This window comes from Haliotis rufescens, unplaced genomic scaffold (assembly GCF_023055435.1).
Source record: "Haliotis rufescens isolate VD_foot unplaced genomic scaffold, xgHalRufe1.0.p SCAF_8, whole genome shotgun sequence".
In the NCBI taxonomy this organism is placed as follows: domain Eukaryota; kingdom Metazoa; phylum Mollusca; class Gastropoda; order Lepetellida; family Haliotidae; genus Haliotis; species Haliotis rufescens.
Window position 1 is genome coordinate 14,562,966 of NW_025964372.1, and position 27,492 is coordinate 14,590,457.

Sequence of the window (27,492 nt, forward strand, 5' to 3'; positions counted from 1 at the left end):
TGTGTCAATTGATGCTCTTACCAATATTGATACATATTTTGACGATAATATGAATACAATAGGTATTATTTTCGTTTTGACATATCAGTAACACAAATTCAATAAACTTCTTCAATAAAAAAATGGTTGAAAGTTTTATTTCTTATCAACTATTGACATTATATAATTCTGATGAAATGAGACTTCTTTCATTGTGAGGTGAGGTGAGGTGAGGTGAAATTGGGTTTAACGTCGCGTCCAAGATTATTGCACTTATATAGCGACGTGCATGCACGTGTGTGTGTGTGTGTGGCTGCTTGTACTAGTCCGGACTGATGCCGATTTATAGTGCTAGCTCACTGAGATACCATGCCGCAGTTTAACATGAATACCCCACTCAGACACAGTATACTGACTCCGAGCCGACCAGTCCTTGTTTTAGCCCCTTAATGTCGAGCGCCAGACAGGGTAACAACAAGTACCATCTTTATAACGTCTTTTGGTATGACGCGGCCGGGGATCGAACCCCGGACCTTCCGCTCTCCGGGCGGACGCTCTACCACAAGACCACGGAGGCGGCTCTTTCATCGTGAAAGAAGCAATAACACGGTCGATGTTGCCTGTATGGATATGTGCAATACTAGCTCATATTTTAATAAAAACCACTTAAGTCCACATACATACGCACGCACGCACGCACGCACGCACGCACGCACATCTACACACACACACACATTATCTTGTCATTCATCTTGTGTATTTTGTATATTTCGACGGTTGAAAGTGGCGAATATTACAGAATATTGATAAATACAGCGCTACCCGTCCGTTTTCTGAATCATACACAAGCAATATCACTTCTGTCTTCAAATGGACTCGATTCTAAAATTCAGTTTTCAAAATCTGGATACCCCTCCCTGGACCCTCAACTGCCAAAGTTCATCGCGTCTGCCTCCATCGGGGGTGGAGCTGTCACACAAGCTTAAAGAGTCGAAAAGGGATCTGATCAAAGCTCGAGTCGTTATCCAGTGCATTCAGACAGGTTCGTACTTTTTCCCATTTTACTAAAATACTTTATCTTTATTCATTAATACTGATGAATAACTCGTTTTATTTTCAGTCGTACGACATAGCAAGTTGCCACCCTCAGTGTGAGCTGAATGTGTATTACTGAAGTTGCTATTATACTGTCTGTGTTGTTATATACTGTCCGTTGTTATATATTGTCTGTGATGTAATATACTGTATGTGATGTTATAAACTGTCTGTGATGTTATATACTGTCTGTGATGTTATATACTGTCTGTGTTGTTATATACTGTCTGTGATGTTATATACTGTATGTGATGTTATATACTGTATGTGATGTTATATACTGTATGTGATGTTATATACTGTATGTGATGTTTTATACTGTCTGTGTTGTTATATACTGTCTGTGATGTTATATACTGTATGTGTTGCTATTGCATTACTACTCATTAAACAACAGCATAAATCGTGTCATAGTCTATACTGTAACTATTGATGCAGTGTTCATACTGTAACCATTGATAGTTTATACTGTTACCATTGATTGTTTATACTGTAACTATTGACGCAGTTGGTTTATACTGTAGCTATTGAATCAGTTGGTTTATACTGTAACTATTGTTACAGTTAGTTAATACTGTCACTATTGATGCAGCCTTATACTGTAACATTGATAGTTTATTCTGTGACCATTGATAGTTTATACTGTAACCACTGATAATTTATACTGTAACCATTGATCGTTTATACTGTAACTATTGATAGTTTATGCTGTTACTATTGACGCAGTTGGTTTATACTGTAACTATTGATACAGTTAGTTAATACTGTAACAATTGATACAGTGTTTATATTGTAAATATTGATGCAATTAGTTTATACTGTAAGTATGGATATAGTTAGTTTTATACTGCAAATATTGATAAAGTTAGTTTATCCTTTAATTTTTGATACAGTTAGTTCATACTGTAACTATTTGCATTAACTAATTAACGTTTGCATTTCGGCTCATAGTGTGGCACTATCATATTCAGAGTATAACATCTGATACAATGATTATAATTATTTTGCTTTCCCTCTAATACACCTTGGATAAATAGTTTCCTCTAGTTTGACAACTGAGAAAGCATTCAGTTTGATGAAGTGTGTACCTCAATGGTTTGATACTGTTAGTTAATACTGTAACTATTATCATATAGAGAATATAACTTATGATACAATCGCTATAATTAGTTGGCTTTCACCCCAACACACCGCGGATAAATAGTTTCCTAGAATCCCTGTTTAACAACTGAGAAACCATCCTGTTTTATGAAATGTGTACCTCAATGTGTGTGTTATCGACCACTACTTTGCTGCTTAAGACATGCGCAATAACACCCAGCAGGCCCAGATCGATACTTTGAAAAACTGATGACAAATTGAAACGTCATTACCTGCCTGAGTTTGTTTGCAGAATGCTTGCCCTCCGACTCACCGTGTCCGCCCTCCTCTTCTGTGGGACCTGTGGTTTCTCCAGGTATATCAAGACATTGATCCAATCCGTAATATCTGTTCGTAAAATATTCTAATTCAGCTCTTATCATACCACTACAAAGCACCCCGAATGGAGTCCGGGTTAGAACAGATCCACAGGAATATGTTCTGGTCGTAACAGGTTGATTGTGTGCTCTTGATCGGTAACTTAGTCGATTGCCTGTCATCAAACAACGACGGCTTGGATCTTTGCTCATAATATCGATCATTGGATTTTCTGGTCAAGGCCGTCGTCATACAGCTGGAATACAGCTGACTGCGACGTAAACAAAACAAACTACAACAAACAATATGTTGCCGTCATGCGCAATTTTAGTTATATTCCAGTTTAATGAGCTGACATGCGGTGGCATTAATTAAAGTTGTCCAGGTAGCGTTAACCCCAACTCACTCACTCACTCACCCACTCACGTTTCTTGAAGGTACTGGTTTAACCTGTTTAACAACTGCAACCCTCCTGAGCAACTGGTGGGGAAGTTCTGTGCTGCTGTGGTGGACAACGACGCCAACGATGACGGCAGAGTGGACTTCAGAGATGTTCACAAACAAATCCTGTATTTCAACTACGACGGTAAGGTCTGCTTAGCGAGCATCATTTGATAACCTGTAATGGGGCATGGGATTTCTTTACACAATACTTTTACTAAGAGGAATCATTGCAAAAAACATAGGGGTTGATAGGGTTAACCGATTTCGGAAAGATCATGCATTGTAAAGATTGCCTCTTGTTAATTTTTTAAGAACTGATGGAATACCAAGGTTTGATATGGTGATGATGATGATGATGACAACAACAACAACAACAATAATAATAATAATAATAATAATAATGTGTCAACCCATTTATTTGTCTCATGATCCTCTTGTGAAGCATTTCAAGACTCATGATGAAAAAAAGGCATTCCACAGTTTTCTAAAACGAGCCAAGGATGTGGGACATAATCTTAATGTCGGTGTTGATTTTGTTGATGGTTCTGTACTGCTGGACGATACAGAAATGAGTGTCAACCAAGCGAAGTGCCATATCAAATCGGCCCAGGCTCAGTTTTTCAAGGAGAGGCTTTCTGAACGACCACTGCATCGAGTTTATGTGCAGTGTGTTGAGAAGATCAGCAATCCTGCAGAGTCCTTCGCTTGGATGAAGTCGTCTGGCCTGAAAAGTGAAACAGAAGGCTTTCTGTTTGCTGCTCAGGACCAGTCACTTCCAACTCGAAACCGTCAATGTGTGATTTTGCATCAAAATGTTAATATGAAATGAAGATTATGTAATAAATTTAATGAGACTGTCCAACACATTGTGAGTGGATGCCCAGCTTTGGCACAGACACAGTATCTTAAGCGACATGATGGGGTGGCCCGATCATTTTATTACCGTTTTCGCCATGCTTGTGGTTTTGACACAGCGGTCCATCCATGGTACGACCCTGAATATGAGGGCGTCATGGAAAATGATAAAAACAAAATCCTTTGGAATAGGCCCGTATACAGCCTCAGACATATCCAGGCCAACAAACCTGATCTTGTCCTTTTTGATTAATCCAATGAAATCATTTATATCATTGAATTTTCTGTCTCGTTTGACAGTAATGTGATTGACAAGATTGAGGAAAAACATGGCAAATATGCAGACCTCGCTTTCGAAATGTCACGCTTGCATCCGAGGTACCAAGTTGTCCGACTCCCCATTGTTCTCGGTGCCTTAGGTTTGGTACTACCAATCTGTTGACTGACATTGGTAGAGTATCCGGGTTTGCTACCAGGAATATAGTCCTTCTGACAATCTGGGTAATGCAGAAGGCTGCAGTGTTGGGGAGTCTCCGAAAAGTTCTGGGTGGGTTTGACTAGGCAGCGCTTCCGGGGAGAAGTCCCATTCGCTGTCTGGACTGCATGTAGAGGGGGCAAGGGCCCTGAGCTGATGATGAGCCTAACCAGTCTGACTGTTCCAGTATCACCCAAAACCCTCTTTGCTGCATTTTTTTATTTCAATCTGTACATAATAATAATGATAAAAGTATATTATACCTGATAATTTTTCAATCTAACCTACAGATGACCCTTGCAGCTTGCAACAGTGGGAGGTCGTGACCAGGTGGACGTGCAGGTACGGCTACTCCGAGGACTACGCCCGATTCATGTACTCAATCTGGGATCCTAACAAAGATGGCCTTGTGAACGCAGATGACTTCACTGGATTCAGTAAGATACATGTTCAAGATATGTGTCCATCAGCTGGTGGTTTTAGTGGTTTTAAGTTTAAATAATTCAAGAATCATGGAATATATATTACAGTAACCTTTTTTGTACAGAATAGACTGTGTGCACCACAATGGCCCAGTCTTACAGCGTCGGAATAACGAACTACCGGTAAAGCGTCCTTGTGAATCTCGTGTCCGAAATGATTTGGGGAAACATTAATTTGATTTAAGATTCTCGACCTGTAACATTACATATAAACGTATGGATCTCGAGGCCAACACAACATCAGATGATACTGGTTCAGTGTGTTGCAGTCCTTGTCCTTGACGCACTCACTCAGAGAATTGTGCTCCCTCCTCCCTGTTCCCAGCGTGAGTCGATGCTCATGGTGTGAATCCCGTGTGTACTAATGGTTATTCACAGGCAAACGTGATGATATATAGCTGGAACTGAAGCAACGTAAAGCAACATTCACTTACTTTTTATTCTTTTTTCAGATTTGTCCAATGTCGACTTCTTATCGGTTCAATACATTGTAAGTAAACAGTCAAGTCCGGATGTAACGAACGTTGATATCTCGAATACATCACGAACGAACCAAGTTAATATTTTCAAGGAGCCGTAACCATTGTTTTGTTCCTATACAATTTATGTTATTGTTATAACAAACTGCTGGAAGTAATTTGTATGTTAAACCCGAAGACACGAACATACTTCTGTTCAACATCACTCTCCAATGTCAGTGTTGTATTTTCATGACATGTGATAATGTCACTGGTTTGAATAATACAAATGCTCATATCGGATACGTTCTCATGTGCCCACATACCAGTAGCTGAAACGTTTAGTCGTCACGTCGGTACACTTCATTTGAAGGATGCCCATTGTTGGCGTAACCTGTCCTTATTCGACATGAATATTGATGTGGCTGAAAACAGCAATCATTCACTCTGCCTGATCCCGTTAGTCGTGGTTCGAATCCCTGATTAAACGTGGATAGGCTACGTTACTTTCAGATTTGATCATACATTAAACACTGTCTGAAGTGATATCACACCAAACTACCCAAATAGCGCTAGATGTCCATTTCACACACTCACTCTTCTCCTGTCTTCAGCGTTTCAAGGACATGTACTGCAGTGACCCGAAAAACAGGGAGAACCCCGTTGACCGAGTCCAGTGTGCCGAGGTGGATGCACTGAAACCAGAGGACATCAACTGCACATAAGGATGACCCACAATCACCTGCAAGGGTCCGACCATTTCTCATTTTTTTCATCGGAAAAAGTAAATTGCCGACGAAATAGAAAAAAGAAATTGCAGCCCCCCAAAATTGCTACATTGCCACTTTTTTAACAATATTTTAGGCTTTAATTAAAAATATATCTGGTTTTAAAGTTGTTACTGAAAGGATAACTAGCCTCCCAACAGAATCCCAGCAGAATATCATATGGTCGGAAACTAATGTAGAAACGTCAATAAAGCTGTTGGTGAAAACAAGTGTTTTGTACTCAGTTGTCAGTGGTTACCATCATCGCCGAGTGTATGCTACTTTGTGAGATGCTGCTTGTCTTGATTGAAGGTTGGTTGGGTAGCCTGAAGGTTAAGGTGTTCAATTGTCACACTGAAGGTCGGGTTTCATTCCCCTAATGAGTACAATGTGTGAAGCATATTTCTGGTGTCTGCCGCTGTGCTATATCTGAAATATTGATGAAATCGGGGTAGAACCATATTCACTCACTCACTAGTAATTGATCATAATCCCTCAAACAAATGGACTGGACAAAACAGATTAAATGCAGATTCACACTCATATACTCATACCACAAGGTGTTAAGTCATCTGTATTTATTGATAACCTAAACATGCTAAAAGGGCAAGTCTCATGGGTAGGTACAACTTTGCAGAAATGTATAGATTGTAACATCGTTAATGCAAATATCGTATTCAAAACATCGAAATTTGCGCGCTCATTAAGGTCAATTGGCACGTTTGTCCTGTCCATCAATTTGAAACAAAAATACAGCGGAGGCGGAATTGAAAGGATTCAGCAAACAATAGTTATCATTGTGTATAAATCTAAGAATACTTCCTCTGTTACAGAACAGCCGCAATTCCTGCAATTTGGCTAATATCACACTGAAAGAAATCCCTAGATTTTCAACAGACGTCCACTTCACTGTCCAACACAGTCAGTAAACCGGAGATGGATGAGGGAGATAGAATGGACTGATGTACTAGTAGTGGTATTCGAAAAAATATACACAATGATAACTGTTGTTTGAGGGTAGCCAGAATATATCAGATGGATTGGCGAGATCTAGCATATAGTAATCCAGTATAGCTGACAATAATGATGATAAAGAAATAGAAACGTTAAGAAAGTGTACAATACCTTGATACTTTCACAGTAAATATGTGGCATCTTCACGACGTCACTTCGGGTCTTATGACGTCGGCTTTGGTTATTGTGACGTCACACATGGTTATGATGACGTCACTTCCGTTTCTTTGAGTGATCACCCTCCGACCTCACATCCTTCTACGGCATCCCTTCCGGTTGCTTTGACGTGACATACACCTGTCGTCAGTTCCGTAGAACCGTAGATCACCTCCAGATATTATTATTAAAACCCGTGTTAACCTACCCTAGGCAAATTGTTTGGTGTCAAATGCTGGATTTCCTACACCCGCCCCTCGTCTTAATCATCCACTTGAACACTTTGGTATGTAGAGACCAATCTATCGACACAATCTTGTTCCTAAGGGATAAACAATTGGCCAAGATGTTCAGTTTCACTTTCAGATGTGACATGCTTCCAGTTTGCAGCTGATCCAGTCTGCCAATAAATGCATAGTCTTCTTCAACACACTTTGTTATTTCGTTACCTCCTGTCATTGAGGGTGTGCTACTCTTGTGGTGTTGTATGTAGCAACCAGTACCGACGACAAAAGCAGCCTGACTGCCCAGGTTTATATTGACTAGTAAATCGCTAGCATCTCCAGACAGTTGATATGAAGCATTCTGTCCATATCTGTCCATGTCCTCTGGACTGAAGCTCTGTAGTGTGAGCACTCAGCACTCTACAGTTGTAGAGGCGGTGGCCTAGTGGGGGAAATATCAAGAGAATGTCCATCGAGAATGAGGGATCTCCTCTAATTCAATCAAGTTTGCGAAGTCTTCCACTGTACGTGAGATCTTGGAGAGATGTCAGTAACCCCGGCATAACATCCACCACCAATGCGATTGGAAAGGCTGACTGACGGCTTCTGTGATCATCCTCTGGACTTCACATACAGATCTCGTCAGGTTCACAGTGAAACGGAGATACTGGGATGTATAGATACATGGCGATATGCGTCCTGTAAATCTGAGCTGATTTACCTGAAAGTGGAACTTCGCTCTCTGATGGTTTCCATCTTGACGTACTGGACGTACTAGAAACTCTTTGTTGAGGAGCCTCCGGTCGATGATCATATGAATCTTTTACGTGCTCTTTCAGCACTAGAAATACCGGAGAATAAAAACCTGGTATCCGAGTTGGCTAATGCACGAATTTTCCCCCGTTTCTTGTCACGTGTGAATGGCCAAGTTCACAGTCGCCAACTTGGTCCCATCCAGATGGAGTCAACGACCCGTGGTTCTGGATACAAGTGCCAGGCACTGGTGAAAGGGCAACTTGTATCCCATGCGAACAAACTCGAGTATCCAATGGCCGGACATGGTTGCCAGTTGTTGGTGTAGGCTCAAAGACGTGCCCCCTGGAATCAGGCAGTTTTCTCTTGCCGAGCACCATCAATGGTGTGGGGCAGTTGATTATTAAAAGCACCTGGCCCTGATTGGTTCTGATAACACCGACTTCTTGAAGCTAGGAAGTGACATCTTTGTGTTAGCTGGAACTGGCTGGAAATCTGAACTTGTGCGGAGAGGAGATCTTCCTTCTTCCATAGGATGCGCTCTAAGGTTGAGTGAACAAAGCCAATTTGATCAAGTGTCATTGTGAGCGGCATGTCTGCTGGGAGGCCCATGTAGTTTCTTTGACAGGGGGTAATACATGACTGACCCCTACAGCAATGGAGGGTAACGGAGACGTAATCTGTGGCTTTACCAGTTGCCAGGGAGAAGAAAGCAGACGGAAAGGAGATATTAGCAGCGGACATAAAAGGTTTAATTCTTATTCCAAGAGGGGAATAATATATGACTTATTATACCTATCCTTATAAGGGGGATTAGACACACATGTGTATGTTGGGTAGGTTTCATTAGAGTATAACTTGGTGACGTACCGTAAAGAGCTTAATGCGGCGTTGTGTAAGAGATGGCTCTTCGGCCTCAACGTACAGACTGTTAAAATAAGATGTTGTGAGAGGGTAAAGGTAATATAAATATTGGAGGTCTAGTTGGGAAGAAAAAGGGAAAAAAGACAAAAGGACAATTTCATTTAAGTTATTGTTGTCTCCAGAAACCATGCGAAAATGTCTTGATTTCAGATGGAGAATATAGTCTTGAGCAAGTTATATAAATATTGTTAATATATATGCGTGTGTTTATTTCGAGGCATATGACACTGAAAATAATAACAATGGCGATATGCCTTGAAAGAAACAATTTTGACTTCATTGGTTTTTATTTTATTAAACAAAATTCACGACTGTGTGGTGCTGACATAGTAACAGCGCAGGACCCTGACATTATAACAAGGTTATTGCAGTTTGCTCGTTATTGACCACAAACAACCGCGTGAAACATTGTAAACAGCCTCATCATAACATTTCTTGTCTTACAGAAACGTGTAATGTAAAACATTAATAGTTATAATAAACGAATCAAGAACATTGCATTTTAAAAGTGTGTTGCAATCAAATTCAATAGCAATGACAATGTACAAAGCTAAACAAAACCGACGACTACAAAATCAGTCCGCTAACTGCCGGGAATGCACTTTACATGTCACTAACAAGGTTGTACTTTACAAGGGAATATGTGAATGCAGTCTATTCTATGCGTCTGCTTACATATGCGTCTCGATTAGCAAACGTCGAGCCAGGTCGTCTTGCCCTGTTGAGAAATGTTCTCAGGGTGAAGCATACATAAACTCCACAGCTGGGGGTACCCTTTTAAAATATAGGACAGTCCCGGTGGAGCAATGTTGTCGATGTTCGTGAGCTAATAGATATGATGCAGCACTTTAAGAGAGGAACTCGAGCTGTGATTGTATGTCGGTTTTGTTGTTTACGTTTTATATTTGTAAGTGTGAGGGATTGGCACGGGCTCGAATGTGTTGACCAGTACTCCACATGATGCAAACAATTAAATGATACTTATCAAATATAATCAAAGGGAGCAAGCGCATTTCTGGAAAACTGTTTTTACTTTTGCTGATCTCCCTCATGCAAATGGGATATATTATAAAGTATATCACAACTGCCATTCAAATTGGCGAATAATGGATTTGATTAGCGTGACCCTGGCCCCGACTGCTTGTGGCGCTTCTCATGCTTTTTACAACCACTGAGAAACCTGGCCCAGGCTCGATTATTTCTAAAGGCCGCACTGACAGTTCCAAAAGTCTTAAACAATTCGATCACCAAATCGTAAAGCTGTATATTTTGTAGGAGGTAAACAGCGAAAGAAAACATTAATCTCGGGTATCTCGGACGATGCAATGCACTCCGTAAATGCGCGTCAGGTGTTCCAGTCAGCATTTATATATATTCTCAACAAAAAATATAAATATAGGTGGTAAAAATATTTTCACAACTAAAATTCTTGGACGGAAAATTGTCTTTGTTGCGCTGCTATATGTATATATATGTACATGGGTTTTTCACTGTTAAACTGTCACAAAACTGTTCTATGGGCTTGTTTATATCGATGACCTTTGACATATGCATGACTCATATTTTTTGGAAACTGAAACGTGCAAGCCATGGGTTTCTTTGGCCGGTCGATGACACGTATACAAATCATTCAGTTAACGAGTTTTACTGCCCAAACTCAATAATAATTAGAAACCCCTGGTGATTCCGTGTTCGAATTGGGCCCTGATGCGGTGGTCAGGCTCGGTGATCATACTCTGACGGCGTTAATGTTCACACTGTCAATCACTGATTGCCTGGTCAATATTCGACAATTTTTTGGCCGCCGCCAATAGCTGGAATATTGCCGAAGCGGCGTAAAACACCAAACAAACAAACAAACGAAAATAACGTAAAGTATCTGGTCCAATTGGTGTTTGCGTTGTGGGTCATGTGTAGTACCTGGCCCCTGTTAGCAATGTATCCTTTCGGCGTTTAACACAAACACACAAACACACAGGCACGCAGGCACGCAGGCACGCAGGCACGCAGGCACACACACGCACACCATTCTATCATATTCACAAAGTGTGCCAGGTGCATTTTCTATTGAGACTGCAACAAACCGAATGCGGTCTGTTCCGCTGTGTCAAGTTCCACTGAAAAAATGGCAAAATAAAACAGGTGGTTTAATACTTAATCTCTTCAAAATAGAAAGACCATTGCAATTGTTGAATGTGAATGTTACATGTAACACTGAACTGTGTTGTTTCCTCGCGTTGACTTAACTTGATGATACTTGGTTCATCCTACCCATCCCAACGTGATATTCACTTGATGCAAACGTGATATTCGGCTGATCCCAACGTGATATTCACTTGATGCAAACGTGATATTCGGCTGATCCCTACGTGATATTCACCTGATGCAAACGTGATATTCGGCTGATCCCAACGCTTATCTGTACACCTAAACTGTGTTGCTTCCTCGCGTTGACTTATCGTGATGAGGGGCCGGGCGGTCGGGTAGCCTAGTGGTTAAAGCGTTCGCTCGTCACGCCGAAGAACCGGGTTCGATTCCCGACATGGGTACAATATGTGAAGCCCATTTCTGGTGTCCCCCGCCGTAATATTGCTGGAATATTGCTAAAAGCGGCGTAAAACCATACTCACTCACTCACTCGTGATGATACTTGGTTCGTCGTACCAATCCCTACGTGATATTGGGCCCATCCCAATGTGAAATTCTACGCTTCCACATGTTCTTTTGTTCATACGACTAGACGTTTAACCATTTCACGTGATATTTGATTCATCCGACTTGATATTCGGGTATTAAAATATTAACACGTATAACATATATCAGTCACGTGTGTAAGCTTATGACATTCGTAAAACACTAACTGTTAACAGATCATACAAAAATTGAAATATTCAATATTTAGTCGTTATTATCAAATTCAAGTTTCTTTATATCATTACATACAAGTAACGAAATAAAATAAAATCCAAATAAATACTGAAATGAACTGTAGGGTTTTCATGTCGACTAAACATATAACATAATTTTAGATTATTCTGACATTTCTAATGTTTTCTGGTGAAAACCATACCAAAATGATAGTTGACTTTTTTCAAACTTAAGAAATGACCGCTTGGTACGTGGCGGTTACATAAGGATATGAGATTAAGATGAATGCGTGATTTTCCAGAAACGCGCTTGCTCCCTTTGATTATATTTGATAAGTATCATTTAATTGTTTGCATCATGTGGAGTACTGGTCAACACATTCGAGCCCGTGCCAATCCCTCACACTTACAAATATAAAACGTAAACAACAAAACCGACATACAATCACAGCTCGAGTTCCTCTCTTAAAGTGCTGCATCATATCTATTAGCTCACGAACATCGACAACACTGCTCCACCGGACTGTCCTATATTTTAAAAGGGTACCCCCAGCTGTGGAGTTTATGTATGCTTCACCCTGAGAACATTCCTCAACAGGGCAAGACGACCTGGCTCGACGTTTGCTAATCGAGACGCATATGTAAGCAGACGCATAGAATAGACTGCATTCACATATTCCCTTGTAAAGTACAACCTTGTTAGTGACATGTAAAGTGCATTCCCGGCAGTTAGCGGACTGATTTTGTAGTCGTCGGTTTTGTTTAGCTTTGTACATTGTCATTGCTATTGAATTTGATTGCAACACACTTTTAAAATGCAATGTTCTTGATTCGTTTATTATAACTATTAATGTTTTACATTACATGTTTCTGTAAGACAAGAAATGTTATGATGAGGCTGTTTACAATGTTTCACATAGTCGTGAATTTTGTTTAATAAAATAAAAACCAATGAAGTCAAAATTGTTTCTTTCAAGGCATATCGCCATTGTTATCATTTTCATAGTGTCATATGCCTCGAAATAAACACACGCATATATATTAACAATATTTATATAACTTGCTCAAGACTTTATTCTCCATCTGAAATCAAGACATTTTCGCATGGTTTTTGGAGACAACAATAACTTAAATGAAATTGTCCTTTTGTCTTTTTTCCCTTTTTCTTCCCAACTAGACCTCCAATATCTATATTACCTTTACCCTCTCACAACATCTTATTTTAACAGTCTGTACGTTGAGGCCGATGAGCCATCTCTTACACAACGCCGCATTAAGCTCTTTACGGTGCATCACCAAGTTATAATCTAATGAAACCTACCCAACATACACATGTGTGTCTAATCCCCCTTATAAGGATAGGTATAATAAGTCATATATTATTTCCCTCTTGGAATAAGAATTAAACCTTTTATGTCCGCTGCTAATATCTCCTTTCCGTCTGCTTTCTTCTCCCTGGCAACTGGTAAAGCCACAGATTACGTCTCCGTTACCCTCCATTGCTGTAGGGGTCAGTCATGTATTACCCCCTGTCAAAGAAACTATACTGAGTCAAATTAAAAACTTCACATTTTTAAAAGTAATCCCATATATGATATACAACGGACAAATGTATCAGAGAAGGTAATTTTTAATCATTAATGTTCAAAGAAGGATTTTAATTAACGGTGGTAACCCTAAATTGTTCCAAGCACCTACGGTATTCGGTAACAACATCAACAGTTTAAATCATAAGTCCCAAGCACGAGAATCTGATGGCACACAAGTTCAGTAGCGTGTATGGCCACCATGTGCGTTGACAACTGCCACACAACGCCTCCGCATGGACCTTGTGATGCTTGTGAACACATGATTGGGAAGACGACGCTATTGTTGCTGCAAAATTGTGCCAAGATCTTGCAAATTCTGTGGTTGGTTCTGGAGAGCGCGCAGACTTCTGCCAAGGGCATCCCAGACGTGTTCGATGGGATTGAGGTCGGGAGACCTTGACGGCCAGTCCATGACGTTGACTCCCGCATTCTGAAGGAAATTCCTTGTCAAAATTGCTGTGTAGGGTCTGGCATTGTCGTGTTGGAAGATCAAACCGGGTCCATGTGCTGCCATAAAGGCAGAAGTTCTGGTGCCAGTACCTGGTCGCGGTAAGCAGCAGCGTTGAGGTTACCACAGATGACAAGAAGCCTGGAACGTGCATTGCCACAGAAAGCACCCCACACCATGACACTTCCGCCTCGAAATCTGTCAACTTCCTGTACACAACACTGGGCTTAACGTTCATGACGGCGCCACCACACCCTCGCCCTACCATCAGCAAATCGAAGATTAAATCGGGATTCATCACTGAAGACGACTTGATTCAAATTCCGAGTCCATCGTAAGTGTCGCTGTGCCCACATTTGACGTTGACGTCTGTGTAATTGAGTCAGAATAGGCCCGCAGTATGGCCGTCGTGTTTGAAGGTGAGCAGTTCTCAGACGGTTTCGAACAGTTTGCGCACTCAGTCAACCCCTTAAGAGTTAATTTCTGGCTGATCTAGCCGTCAAAAATCGACAATAACCCATCGTCCTTGCGACTTAAGCTACGGACGTTCCCGTCTGCAACCTGCCGATGGCACGTTCACGTTGCACATTTGAAAGGCGTGGCATGACAAATGGCCGTAAAGACTTTTGTTTTCTTGTGTTTTTCTTTTTTGGTTAATGACTGCTAACAAGTATGGCTGAAAACACGTGCGGTATTATGGCCACGTGTCCAGTTGCACGTGAAAAAACACTTTTCCCAATATAGTGCTGTGCACATGATTTTGATTGATTCACCTGCACAAAAACGGGTGTTATGTGAAGACAATACGTGGCCATTACTGTTTAAATACACAATAAGGGCTCACAATGATAACGGGTCAAAATGTTAAAATTTTAGGATTGTGAAGTTTTTAATTTGGTTCAGTATATATCGGTTTATCGGCGATGAATCCGTATCGGAATTGGTCCCTAGCAAACTTAAACTAATAGTGCGAGGCAATTCATGATTGAATATATGTGGCTGTTGGCGTGCCAACGTGCCCTTATGGCGTGACTCGTTGTTCTTATAACGGGAATATTGCTGAGTGCGGCGTTAAACAGCACACACACACTTTTTCAAACTGGAGAGCTGTAGCCATTTTAAATAGAGGCGCTGTACATATGTCGTTCAAACCAGCCAACTCACTCTGTTTCGAATATTTAGCGCAAAATATATATTAACCAGCTGTGAGTTGAGATATCAGATTTCCACAAGAAGTCGAATAAGGAAGATAAAGGACCCCTCACTGATTAGGTTCTTGTTCACTGAGGAAATCCATAAACCATGTTAGATGATATAACTAAAGGCCAGCTGCGATAACGGGCGTGGCTCTGGCCGATCGAAGAGCCAAACTGGACTTATTGTGGTATGAGCGCACTGACTCGCGGGAATGTTTTTCCGTGAACACAACAAAACACAGGCCCACAAGTACATGATGGCAAATATATATCTTCTCTTGGAATGCCATTCAGACTATATATTTGGTATGAACTTGTATCCATTTAGACTACATGATTCAGTGAATTAAATAACAAATTGCTTTTGAATCAAACATGGATATACCAACCAGGAAAGATATAATGGAACCAGTTAAATTCACAGCACGATAGAAAATAGTGTTTGATAATACTTAGTGCGTGATCATGTACACGTCCATTGCAGTAATGTGGATACAAGTTTTGATAATAATAATTAACGATAGTGTTAACTATGATATATCCTATAGAATCAAAATGGAGCCCAAAACTATGCTTGATTTCAAGGCCAAAACTGAGGCAATCTTAACTTGCCAAATCATTCTTGACTTGAGTTTGAGTCCTTTTCATATTTATTTTCTTGGGTCTGGGAGACACGTAACGCTGTGAGTATCGCATGGAGTAGAGACCAGTAGAGAGAATCCAGCTTGGGTCAGACTGGGCAAGTGTAATCGGTATCCTCCCGTTAGTTTCGCGTCCCGTTTGTCACACACCTTAAAACAACGTAGGTCATGGTTGAAGGCACTGACTGGTCTACCCCATGTTACCTAAGTATTAGAATGGAGTGATCCAAGAAAAGTAGAAAAGTAATCTTGTACTTTATGTATATACAACTGTAGAAAAGTAAACTTGTACTTTATTTATGTGAAGTATATACATACAATGACATTAACATGTTATAATAAACATTCTTTATTTGCATTGGTAGTAGCGCTGATTAATTATTTGAACAGATTGTCTCTGAATAGTCTTTGTGTGCTCCAACCCTGCATTGAAGCCTGCAGCAGAGTCCGTGAAGAACATGTTCCCTTCAAACAAACACAGGCATATTTTGATAAATGAAACATCTTGGTGTGCACAAATGGAATCCCAAATGTCTACTTCGCTTGCAGAAACCGTTCCAGATAACAATACTCTCTGTTTATACGTTCAACATATAAATAAATTTCATATATGATTTACTGATATGGTCCCAGCTGGCAAACAAGAGTTCTAAGAGCTTACTGTTTCGGCATAACTTCATCTATTCATCTGAGGCAACAGCTTATTTGTGCAAACAATTGCGTCATCACTGATTTTCAGTGATGCATTAATATATTTTTACTGCTATTGTCAACGTTTACACCGAAAGGAATTTGTTTCGTTGCAAAATCGAAATTGGTTATTCTCTAGCATTGATGTTTCATATTTCTGTGGTTGTTTACGACACAGTATTGGTTGAAAACAACATCTGGTGTTACATGACTCCAAATAATATGTGTATGCCTGAAGTAAATAATATTTTATTCTGGAAACAATAGTTAGAATTAGTTACCCGAACAGACTAAATGTTTATATTTCCCATTTAAAATACCACGTGTTTCAACACACAATAAATGTTAAACAAACGTACGTTTGTGTTTACCGTTATACTTGCCAAAGTAGCCGTCGTATACATGTAAAATATATAAATGTTGTGTACAGTCATGTGTAGAATTGAATACAATGTTGAAATAAGGAACGTGTTCATGAGCCGAGACATTTCAAAACAATATGCAATATAAGGTGTTCAAGATCTTCTTTGTTTGACTACAAAATACAGTTTTTACACGTGCCCATACCTTAGCTACATCATAAATTATATATATTTTATATTATTTGGTTATCTTTAAATACCGACATCTAAAATCAATAAACATCCCAGAATTGTCATTGTCGTAGTTAAAAATATAAATCTACTCAATAGAATCAAATGGAGCACAGAACAATGCTTGATTTCAGGACAAGAACTTAGGCAATCTAGACTTGTCAAATCATAAAAAAAATTCTTTAAAATATATTTTTTTATCCAAAAGAATCTTTCCCATTCTGCTGTTTTGGAATCAACTAAAGTAGACTGGGTTAGTAGGATCTAGACTTGCCTAGGATCTTAAAAAAACAGAATACCTAAAAGATATAAATTCCACAGTCATGGCGCAGGACCAGGCCTAGGGGACAGACTGCCGTGTGAGTATCGCATAGAGAACTGACGGAATCCTGCTAGGGTCAGCCTGGGCCAGTGTAATCGGATATGTTGCAAGGTCTCGAGTTTGGACTGTTGGCATAATAGAACAAGCTTGGGCACAGTGGTCGATAAAGGGGTTAGCTTTCTTTCGGGATTGTTAGTGTAGAGATTAAAGCATTACCAACGAACAATTCGACTGTTTAAAAAAAAAGAAATGTGCTGTTGTGATTTGATATTCATAATAATGCTACGCTACACAATAGCGACACAAAATTGTACCAGCACCACATACATGAATATTACTTGCTTGTACTCGAGGTACATTGATAACTTTGCAGTTGAAACATGTATCTCAATAGTAATGAGTCTGATTGAATTTTAAAATATACAGCAGACAGAACGCATTTTATTGTTTTCCTATCGAACTATTTAAGGTAACTGTGTACAATTGCTGTCGAAGGGTGCGATTCACATGCATCATGCGTGTTCAGTAGGGCTACGTGTACGGAGTAGGAACACACATATTAGCGATATTTCTATTTCCAGGAACTTTGAGGCGATAGAATAATGTAAGGCGGGATGTTTTGTTGTCAGGTGTATAGGTCATATTTTACGTGCGCTTTGTTTGCGGAGTTGATGACAAGCAAATAACCATGCCGGACACTTGACTGACAATAATGAATGCTCACTTCCTGAGATGTCTGAAGAGATGGAACAGATGCATTTTTGGTCTACGTTAGTGTTGCAAAGCAATATGATGAAATTGCAAATAGTCACAAGAAGTTGTGATCCGCCGTGTCTTATCATTGCCAACTTTCTGAGAAGTCTGAAGAGATGGAACAGGTACATTTTTGGTCAACGTTAGTGTTGCCGAGCAATATGATGAAACTACAAATAGTCACAAGAAGTTGTTACCCACCGAGTCTTCTCATTGCCAACTTTCTGAGAAGTCTGAAGAGATGGAACAGATGCATTCTTGGAGTATGTTAGTGTTGCCGAGCAATATGATGAAACTGCAAATAGTCACTAGAAGTTGTTACCCACCGTGTCTTCTCATTGCCCAGGTCATTTCTTAGTGTAACCCCAGTTATGATGTCATTTTAGAATAACTAATGTTATATTTTGGATAACACTTTCTGACTAAAATAAAGTTTCTTCCCGTCCGGGATTCGAACCCACTCAGCCACCGAGGCTTCCACAGAGGGGTACAAAGTACGTGACTACCAGTTGTCGGATTGTCATTTTTGAGGAAGCTTCGATGGCCGAGTGGGTTAGATCGCTGACTTTGTGTGCTGGCGATTAGGTGCCTCACTCTAGCAGTGTGGGTTCGCATCCCGGTTTGGACTCAAGAGAGTTTTCCATCTACGAATTTTGCTTTTGAAAATCTTTTAACCCTCAAAACAGTTGTTTAAGGAATATGTTAAAATAACGATCGAGACATCTCGTGATGTGCATTTGCGTCCGTGTCAACATAAATGTTCAAATATACAGCATTACGGTTTAGTGATCGGATTGTATCAAACATATTGAGGTGTTATTGTGGAGAAGCAGGTTATGAACACCGGCGGGTACACGACTACTGGGTATTACGGCTGATTAGAATCTTTGATGAGTTGATGGTGCGCAGATGGTGACTTGATCACGGTTGATTGATGGTTGGCGTCTTTTGATGTGGATTGCTCTTTGGAATTCCTAATCTTGAAGTCTTTGCGGCTGGTTGTAAGGGTTTTGATGTTGTCCCACTGTGTGCCTTGTTTGTTTGTTGTTTAACGCCGCACTCCGGACCAGACAATCTAGTGCTTGACACCGTGGGCATCGATCCACGCAACTAAGTCAGCGAGCCTGACTATCCGATCCCGTTAGTCGCCTTTTACCACAGGCATAGTTGTCTTTTTACGGCAAGCATGGGTTGCTGAAGACCTATTCTACCCTGGACCTTCACAAGTCCAACTGTATTCTGTGGCTGGGGTTGTAACGGATATGGCAAAATAAAGCTGATTTAGAGTCAACTTTGGACACTAAGCTCTGATGTTCTTAATGTTCATATTGAGGTAACTCAGAGTCATTTAGTGCGTGAATGATAGATATCTGTAAATGCAGCCTTTGAATAATCGAGTCTGGGCCATTTTCCCCAGTGGTTAAAAAAACATGATAATGCCCTCGGGTCCTGGGTCCTGCTGATACACATTTAGCCAGGTCACACATTGACTCAGCTGATGCAAGGTGTATTTTCGGTGTCCAACTCTACAAAGGAATCAACATGTTTGTCATCTACTAAGTAAAAAGTAAATGCATATTTACGTTGATAGAAAGACAGGTCTAGTCTGCAGGTGCTCTATATGACTTGCAGTTTGAAGAATAAAAATAGATATGATTGTCTCAAGACAATATGCACCGTCTGGAATCGAGACGTTTTTGCCTGGTTGCTGGAGACAACGATATCTTTAATGAAAATGTGTCTGTCTATTTTCCCCTTTCTTCCGGACCTCCGATATTCATATTACCTCTAGGGGTACTCGAATGCCGATATATGTATTCCAAATAGTTTTGTTTTGGAATCCGATTACGGAGCGTGTGATTTTTACACTTTCACTTGGACATTTAAATACTTTCTACGAATGCAATGAATATTTCCCCCGGAAATTAATGTATCTAGTAAAATTGATACTCGCAATCACCTTTTTCACGATATTTGCACTTCAAGCATGTTTAAGTATATGAACAAATATAGAGTTCCAAAGACAACCAAAGATTTCTGTTTTGTCCAGTTCTAAATTGTTTGGGGAATATTGATCAATGACTACAAGTGAGTGAGTGAGTATGGTTTTCGTCCGCCTTTAGCAATTCTCCAGCTGTATCACATCAGGGGACACCACAAATTGGCTTCCAACATTGGGAATCACGTGGGAATCGAACTCGGGCCTTCGGTATGACGATCGAACGCCTTAACCACTGGACTTCCCAACCGCGCCTCAATCAAGCAACATCGAACGAAGTAGGTGAGTTGAGGTGAGATGGCACTTAACGTTCCGGTCAAGATTATTGCACTTAATGTGTGTGTGTGTGTGTGTGTGTGTGTGTGTGTGTGTGTGTGTGTGTGTGTGTGTGTGTGTGTGTGTGTGTGTGTGTGTGTGTGTGTGTGTTAGTCTCTGTCTGTGTCGACCTTCCGCTCTACAGGCAGACGCTCTACTAATAGATCACGGAGGCCGGACAAAACACTTGCTATTACCAACAGCCTTATTGACGTTTCCACATTACAGGTGAATGTGGGTCCTTCTTATGTACACTTGACGTCCTCTGGTTTCAGTGCATCCACCTCGGCACACTGGACTCGGTCAACGGGGTTCTCCCTGTTTTTCGGGTCACCGCAGTACATGTCCTTGAAACGCTGAAGACAGGAGGAGAGTGAGTAAGTGAAATGGACATCTAGCGCTATTTGGGTAGTTTGGTGTGATATCACTTCAGTCAGTGTTTAATGTGTGATCAAATCTGAAAGTAACGCAGCCTTTCGACGTTTATTCAGGGATTCGAACCACGACTAACGGGATCAGGCAGAGTGAGTGATTGCTGTGTTATGCCGCTTTCACAATATTCATGTCAAATCAGGCACCTATTGTTGGTACCTGTTTAGTTGGACTTCAGGTGCATGCGTTTATTTTTAATACGTAATGTTGCAGGTTGGGCGACATGAATCAAACTGTTTCACAAATCATTTCGGACACTAGTTTTACTTGGGCACTAACACAATGTGACGTTTTCATGATGTTCTCTATCAGTTTAGTTCGTCATTCAGACGTTGAAAGACAGGAACACTGCGATCCACTTAGCCTGTTCTGGACGGAAATGTTACTGTTATAGATATTCCATGATTCATTAACTCGTTAGACGTTACACTGAATGCCGCCCACTGAAACCACAAGCGAAAGGACACAAATCTTCAAAATATATCTTACTGAATATCATTAAGTCGTATGCGTTCGCAAGACCATCTTAGTTTTGGTCGAAGTTTTTGTACATGAATCGGCCGTATCGCTCGGAGAAACCGTACCTCCCACTCTTGTATGATGCAAAGGTCATCTGTAGGTCAAATTGCAAAATACCACGATTTTCTCAAATATCGTACTTCACAATCATAGCCATATTGTTACCAAACACAACATGTAAAGGTAAGGCTAAAATATGTGAAAAAACACCTTGTTTTAGACGTTTTCAGGAAACGATTTTCTGATATTTCAACATGAGCACGGGTTTGACCTAATATGATATTCTTAGAAGCATAAGGCAAGCGGGAACAAAGAAATTGTAAGACATCCTCATTGTTAGGTTGCAGCAATAGATGGCGGAGCCTTCTTTACTTTTTCTACGGTACTTGATCATCTAAAAATGCAATAACACACAAGACCGACCGGTAAATTAATTCGCCCTTTACGACAAGAATAGATTTATGGGGATCTGTTCTAACGGATCCCCAGGGATGTTTGGTATTATGAGATATAATCGTAGCAATTGTAGTATGATAAGAGTATATTTAGAATATTTTTCAAATCAGGTGTTACAGTTTGGGTGAATGTCTTGATATACCTGGAGAAACCACAGGTCCCACAGAAGAGGAGGGCGAACACGGTGAGTCGGAGGGCAAGCATTCTGTGAAATAAAACACAGGCAAGTAATAACGTTTCTATTTGACAGGATCTGTGCAGTGTCTTTGCGTATTTGCTGAGTGGCAAAGTATTGGTCGATAACACGAACATAAGTCAAACCATTGGAGTACACAGTTCATCAACCTAGATGCTTTTTCAGTTGTCACACAGGATTGTTGTTGTTGAAACCAGCAACCACATCAAACCTGATCAAAGCGGCCTCAAGAAGGGACACTCCTTGATCATATATTAAGACCCGAAAATGAAATAAAAAAGCTCAATTAAACAGGCAATACACAGTCGCAGTATTTCTGGACTTCAGCAAAGCCTTCGACATGGTATGGCATGACGGAGTCCTCACAAAACTAGCACGAAATAGAGTTGAAGTAAACATGGCAAACTTCACAGACAGCTTCCAGCATAACAGGTCACTATCAGTTAAAATAGGGACCAATCAATCTGATCCTATGTCACTGGACAATGGCAGCATTACACCCCTAACCCTGTTTACCATCATGATGAAAGATCTAACATCTAAATCCGCTGATGACGGAGTAATATGAGTAAAACACAGAGATATTTCCCAAATCCGAAAGAAACTCTGAGTTGGATTTAACGCCGCTTTTAACAGTGTTCCAGTTATATCACGGCCTGTCAGCTTAATGTGGGAGGAAAGCCCGAAGTGATGCGAACTCAGACGTTTACCACTTCGGTGAAACCCACGAGCACGGGTATGGTGTTGACAAACCTAGAAACATAATCAGGGCGAACTTGGATTCGAACCCACGGTCATAGGTTTCTGGCGTGCACAGCGAATTGCAGCGCCTTAGACGACTGAACCACTCGTGCTCCCTAAACACTTAAAACAGCAACATTATCACGCAGGGGTTTAGGAAACAATTTATCCACGATATGTGAGAGGAAAACCCCATTAATTATAGTCGTTGTAACAGTAGTTATACTCTCCGTGTGATATTGTCAAACTATATTATACAAGCGGGAATGCAAAAGTAAATTACAGTAAACTACGTTTATAACGAACACGCTTATAACGAACTGACGGATATAACGAACTTACTTTTTTGTCCCGACTATTTACTGTAGTTATGCTGTATATATGCTTATAACGAACTACGGTTATAACGAACTAACGAATTAGTGGTCCCGTTGAGTTCGTTATAACCGTAGTTTACTGTACATCTATCCAAGATTATCGTTAAACTGTGTTGCTAATTACAGTTAAAACATACTGTACAAATAATTCCAGTATCAACGAAGTGTATCAATAGTTACAGCATAAACTAACTCTATCAACAGTTACAGAATAAACTAACTGCATCAATAGTTACAATGTAAACTGATTGTATTAATAGTTATAGTATAAACTAACTGGGGGCACGGGTGGCCCAGTCGTCAGAGGTGCCGCTATTTGCTGTGCGGACTTGCGTCCATTGGGCACGCCAGAAACCTATGATTGTGGGTTCGAATCCCGATTATGTTTCTAGGTTTGTCAGCACCATACCCGGGTTTCACCGAACTGGTAAACGTCTAAGACCTGCATCACTTCGGGCTTTCCTCCCACATTAAGCTGACACGCCACGATATAACTGGAATACTGTTAAAAGCGGCGTTAAACCTCACTCACTCACTATAAACTAACTGTATTAATAGTTGCAGCATAAAATTACTGTACATATAATTACAGTATACCTAATTGTACTAATAGTTACATTATAAACAAGAAAGAAGTGAGCAAAGGTCACCATACCCCTGTTATCCCCGCTGGTCAACAACAAATAGTAAATAGTTTGTTAATTAATGAAATATACCTGTTGCTTTAAGTCAGAGGAACTGCCCTTTCCTTTGTAACCCCATGAGGACGATTATGTTTGAAATGAACACATGTTTTTGCAAATATATTTCAATCTAGTGTGGGATAATCAATGCTTAGCACAACATACATTCTTGGAATCCTTTGATACTGGAAATTAACTACAAAGCATGACGCATACTTATTATACATTAAATGAAAAAGAGCAAAAGAGAATTACCGTAGTTCCTCTATCAAAAATCTGTCTCCAATAAATGTTGGGTGATTACAGAGTTTCAATGAAAATCTCAATCCCCCATCACATTCTGATCTCTACTGCTGTATCACGGTCTGCCATAATTAGTGAAAGCCGGGCATATGAGGAAATACAGTATTTGTAAAATGACTCCCAAAACTAACTACCTGATTTGTTAAGACTGCTAGTTTCTTATATTGAACTTGACTAGTACTGCACTATGGTCAGAGTAGTAGACTGGGACAACTCTTTGACCTGCAGTTGAGCTTGATCTCAGGTAAGCATGGTCGATGCAAGATCCAGCAATGTGTGTGGGTCCTAGATCAAGTGATCTATACTGGTATGAGTCAAACAGTTCAACAAGCTGTCTATGTTTAGATGGAGAAGCAACCTAAGAAATGTTAAAATCTCCAACAACTAATGATTGCTGAAACACGGGTAGGCCTACAAGCACAGTGTTCATTCAATCTGTCAATGAAATCTGAGAATGAGATGAATGGAGGACTATATGTCACACACAACAGAGTATCAGCATCTACAGAGCTTCCGACAGAGAGAGTGAGATATTCTATCTCCATCGTCTCATTGTTAGAATGTGTTGACACAAACCAGCTTGAGGATACATACTGCAGCACACCTCCTCTTGTCAATAGTGACTGTTTCAGCTTCTTGTAACAACTGTGTCTATCACTTCTGTACAGGGAAAATCCAGGCAAATCATATTGTGATGAATTGTGTTTTCGTGTTAGCCATGATTCAGTGAGGGCAAGAATGTCTGTCGACAGTTTACAATCATGTATGATGTCCACATGGTGTGCATTAAGTGAATTCACTTTCAGACATGTCACAATTATGTATATCTGTTTTGTTCCATGGAAACGGCAAAAATTTAAAAGTTCAGAATCTTTAAACTAGCAAAAGGCACAAGTACTCATTGTGGTAAATGTGTGTAGCAAGTTTGGTGAAGCTAGGGTGCATAGTTAAAAAGTTATGGGCCGTACAAAAGCTCGGACGGAAGGACGGGCGGACGGAAGGACGGCAGACGGAACGCTATATATCCCCGATTTTTTTCATAAACGGGGGTATAACTAACTGTATTAATACTAATTGCAGTGAGGATGGCAACTTTATATGTCGTACGATTGAAAATGAAAAGAGTCACTCAGTAGTACCAATGAGAAAAGCTAAAGTAAGGTACTTTAGTAAAATACGAAAAAGTACGAACCTGTCTGAATGCACTCGACCTCGAGCTTTGGCCAGATCCGTTTGAGACTATTCAGGCTGTATGCAAGCTCCGTCCCCGATGGAGGCAGATTCTTTGAACTTTGGCAGGTGAGGGTCCAGAGGAGGGGCGTCCACGTTTCCGTTTGTGGACAGAAGTGATATTGCTTGAGTAGTTTTCGGACAACAGACGGGTAACCCTAAACAGAACTATATCTGTCAATTTACTGTTACTTACTGTCACAGTCAGGTCGCTATATGGCTGAAAAAATGCCGTTGCGACGTTAAATTTTAACTCACTCACTCACTCGGAAAATATAAAAATAACTCAAGATAACTAACAAGATAATATGTGTGCGAGATATATATATATATATATATGTATGTATATATATATATATATATATATATATATATATATATAGTATACGGAAGGCGTCAATCGTTGGAGAGAGAGAGATTTGATATATCCATGTAAGCAATACTATTGCTAATTTTACAGTGAAAAAAGTCTCCTTTCATCAGAATGATATAATCTCAACAAATCCCGAGGTGTCTAGAAACAAAACATTCAGCCATTTCCCCTCACAAATGCACAAAAGAAATATTTCCATCCTCAACACTCGAAAATCGGAGAAGAGACTGAAATACTTGATTTTTATTACCTTAAAAATAAATTTTTAAATCAAATATTTTCTATTCATACATGAAAATGTACTTGCATGTTTCTATTTTTGTTTGCAGAACGACGTGGATCTGTGTTAATGAATCAAGGTAAGAGTAATTCGATTAAAGTGAACACCAAAGGCGCTTTCAGACACGTTCTACATAATTGCCATTTTTCGTCCACCCCTATACAAACCAGACCCAGTAAAGCCTGTACTTAGACACGCCGGATAGGGTGCCTGCATACGAAGAAACCTTTGGATTTTGAACTACACACACGAAGTAGACCTTTCATTGCCTTTGATGTTACCTGAGTTATTTTGAGGTAATATAGATGCATTGAATTGTTATGTTTTTGGATAGATTAACTAATCAACATAATCAAACACTTTTCACTTTCGTTATGAGTGAACATTGCAAAAAATATATTTTTAGTTCAAGTGTCACTTACGAAAGTCGAAGACAAGACATCAGAAGTAGATGGTATCAGAAGTTTATTCCAGCAGCTTGTGGAGGTAGATATCTATGTGCAGGATAGGCTAAAGAGAAATTGAGACTGGATTTCTTGGCGCTGCCTCGACAAAGAATGTGGATCGACTGTTTCCACATCAGATGCAATCGTCAAAATGGTTAGCAATGACCACAATCAACGCTTGTTCAGAATGACATGAAGGTAAGTGTTGTTCATAAAATAAGATACACTGTTAAAAATATAACCACCATAACACAAATAATAACACAAACTGTAATAATTTGCTAATACTTTTATTGGATGGTATTTTATAAGATATAAAAAAAATCCAGAGTGGATAAGAAATAAAACATTTAGCCATTTGTTCTTATTGAAGATGTTTATTGAATTTAAATGTCGTGTGAACCATGGTTCAGTAACACATAGTAATACTAATAATGTGTTATGGAAACTATTTCTAGGACTTTTGTTATTATTATAATATTTATTCATTTAAGGTGAGGCAGACTCTCGCGAGCATCCACATCTTAGCCAAAGTTATCTCTAGATCCAGTGCCATCTATGTTGGATGAAGAGGCCATCAAACTGCAACTCATGTAGTCTCCCAGATGCCAACATTTAAAACGTGTCGCACAAGAAGATCCGTTCTTCCGAAGTGACCGACCATCAGACAAGGCCTGTTCATAGCAGATCGATTTTTTACTTCGAACAGTTCCTGCTGAAGGGTTACTGAGTGGACAACAAAATGCTGATCTTCGCCACTGACAGCATCTGTCTTCATCTTATCTATGCCATCAATGTAATGTTTATAATGTAAATGTATATAAATTATTGTATCCATTGTATCGAATATAATATTGTATACATAAATCATGAAATGTATTGCCAATAAATAAACTGAAAGAAGACAAAAAACATTTTATTTTTTATCAAATTGACAAAATAGTCGAAGACGGTATGTG

At 39.9% G+C, this 27,492-nt stretch overlaps 1 protein-coding gene across 2 annotated transcripts in view; it reads left to right on the forward strand.

Moving 5' to 3' along the window:
- The window catches only part of LOC124149013, a 32,766-nt gene extending 26,526 nt beyond the window's left edge, over nt 1–6,240 (forward strand). Inside the window, exons 1-6 of one of the 2 annotated variants that reach the window (XM_048389575.1) lie at nt 903–1,021; nt 2,468–2,530; nt 2,970–3,118; nt 4,597–4,743; nt 5,241–5,278; nt 5,861–6,240. In XM_048389575.1, the coding sequence (XP_048245532.1) occupies nt 2,469–2,530; nt 2,970–3,118; nt 4,597–4,743; nt 5,241–5,278; nt 5,861–5,971 (507 nt within the window). In that variant the 5' untranslated portion in view covers nt 903–1,021; nt 2,468 and the 3' untranslated portion in view covers nt 5,972–6,240. Of the gene's footprint in view, nt 1–902; nt 1,022–2,467; nt 2,531–2,969; nt 3,119–4,596; nt 4,744–5,240; nt 5,279–5,860 lie in introns of those variants that run through there. The other variant, XM_048389576.1, reaches the window with a different exon arrangement.
- The last annotated feature ends 21,252 nt before the right edge of the window (nt 6,241–27,492 follow it).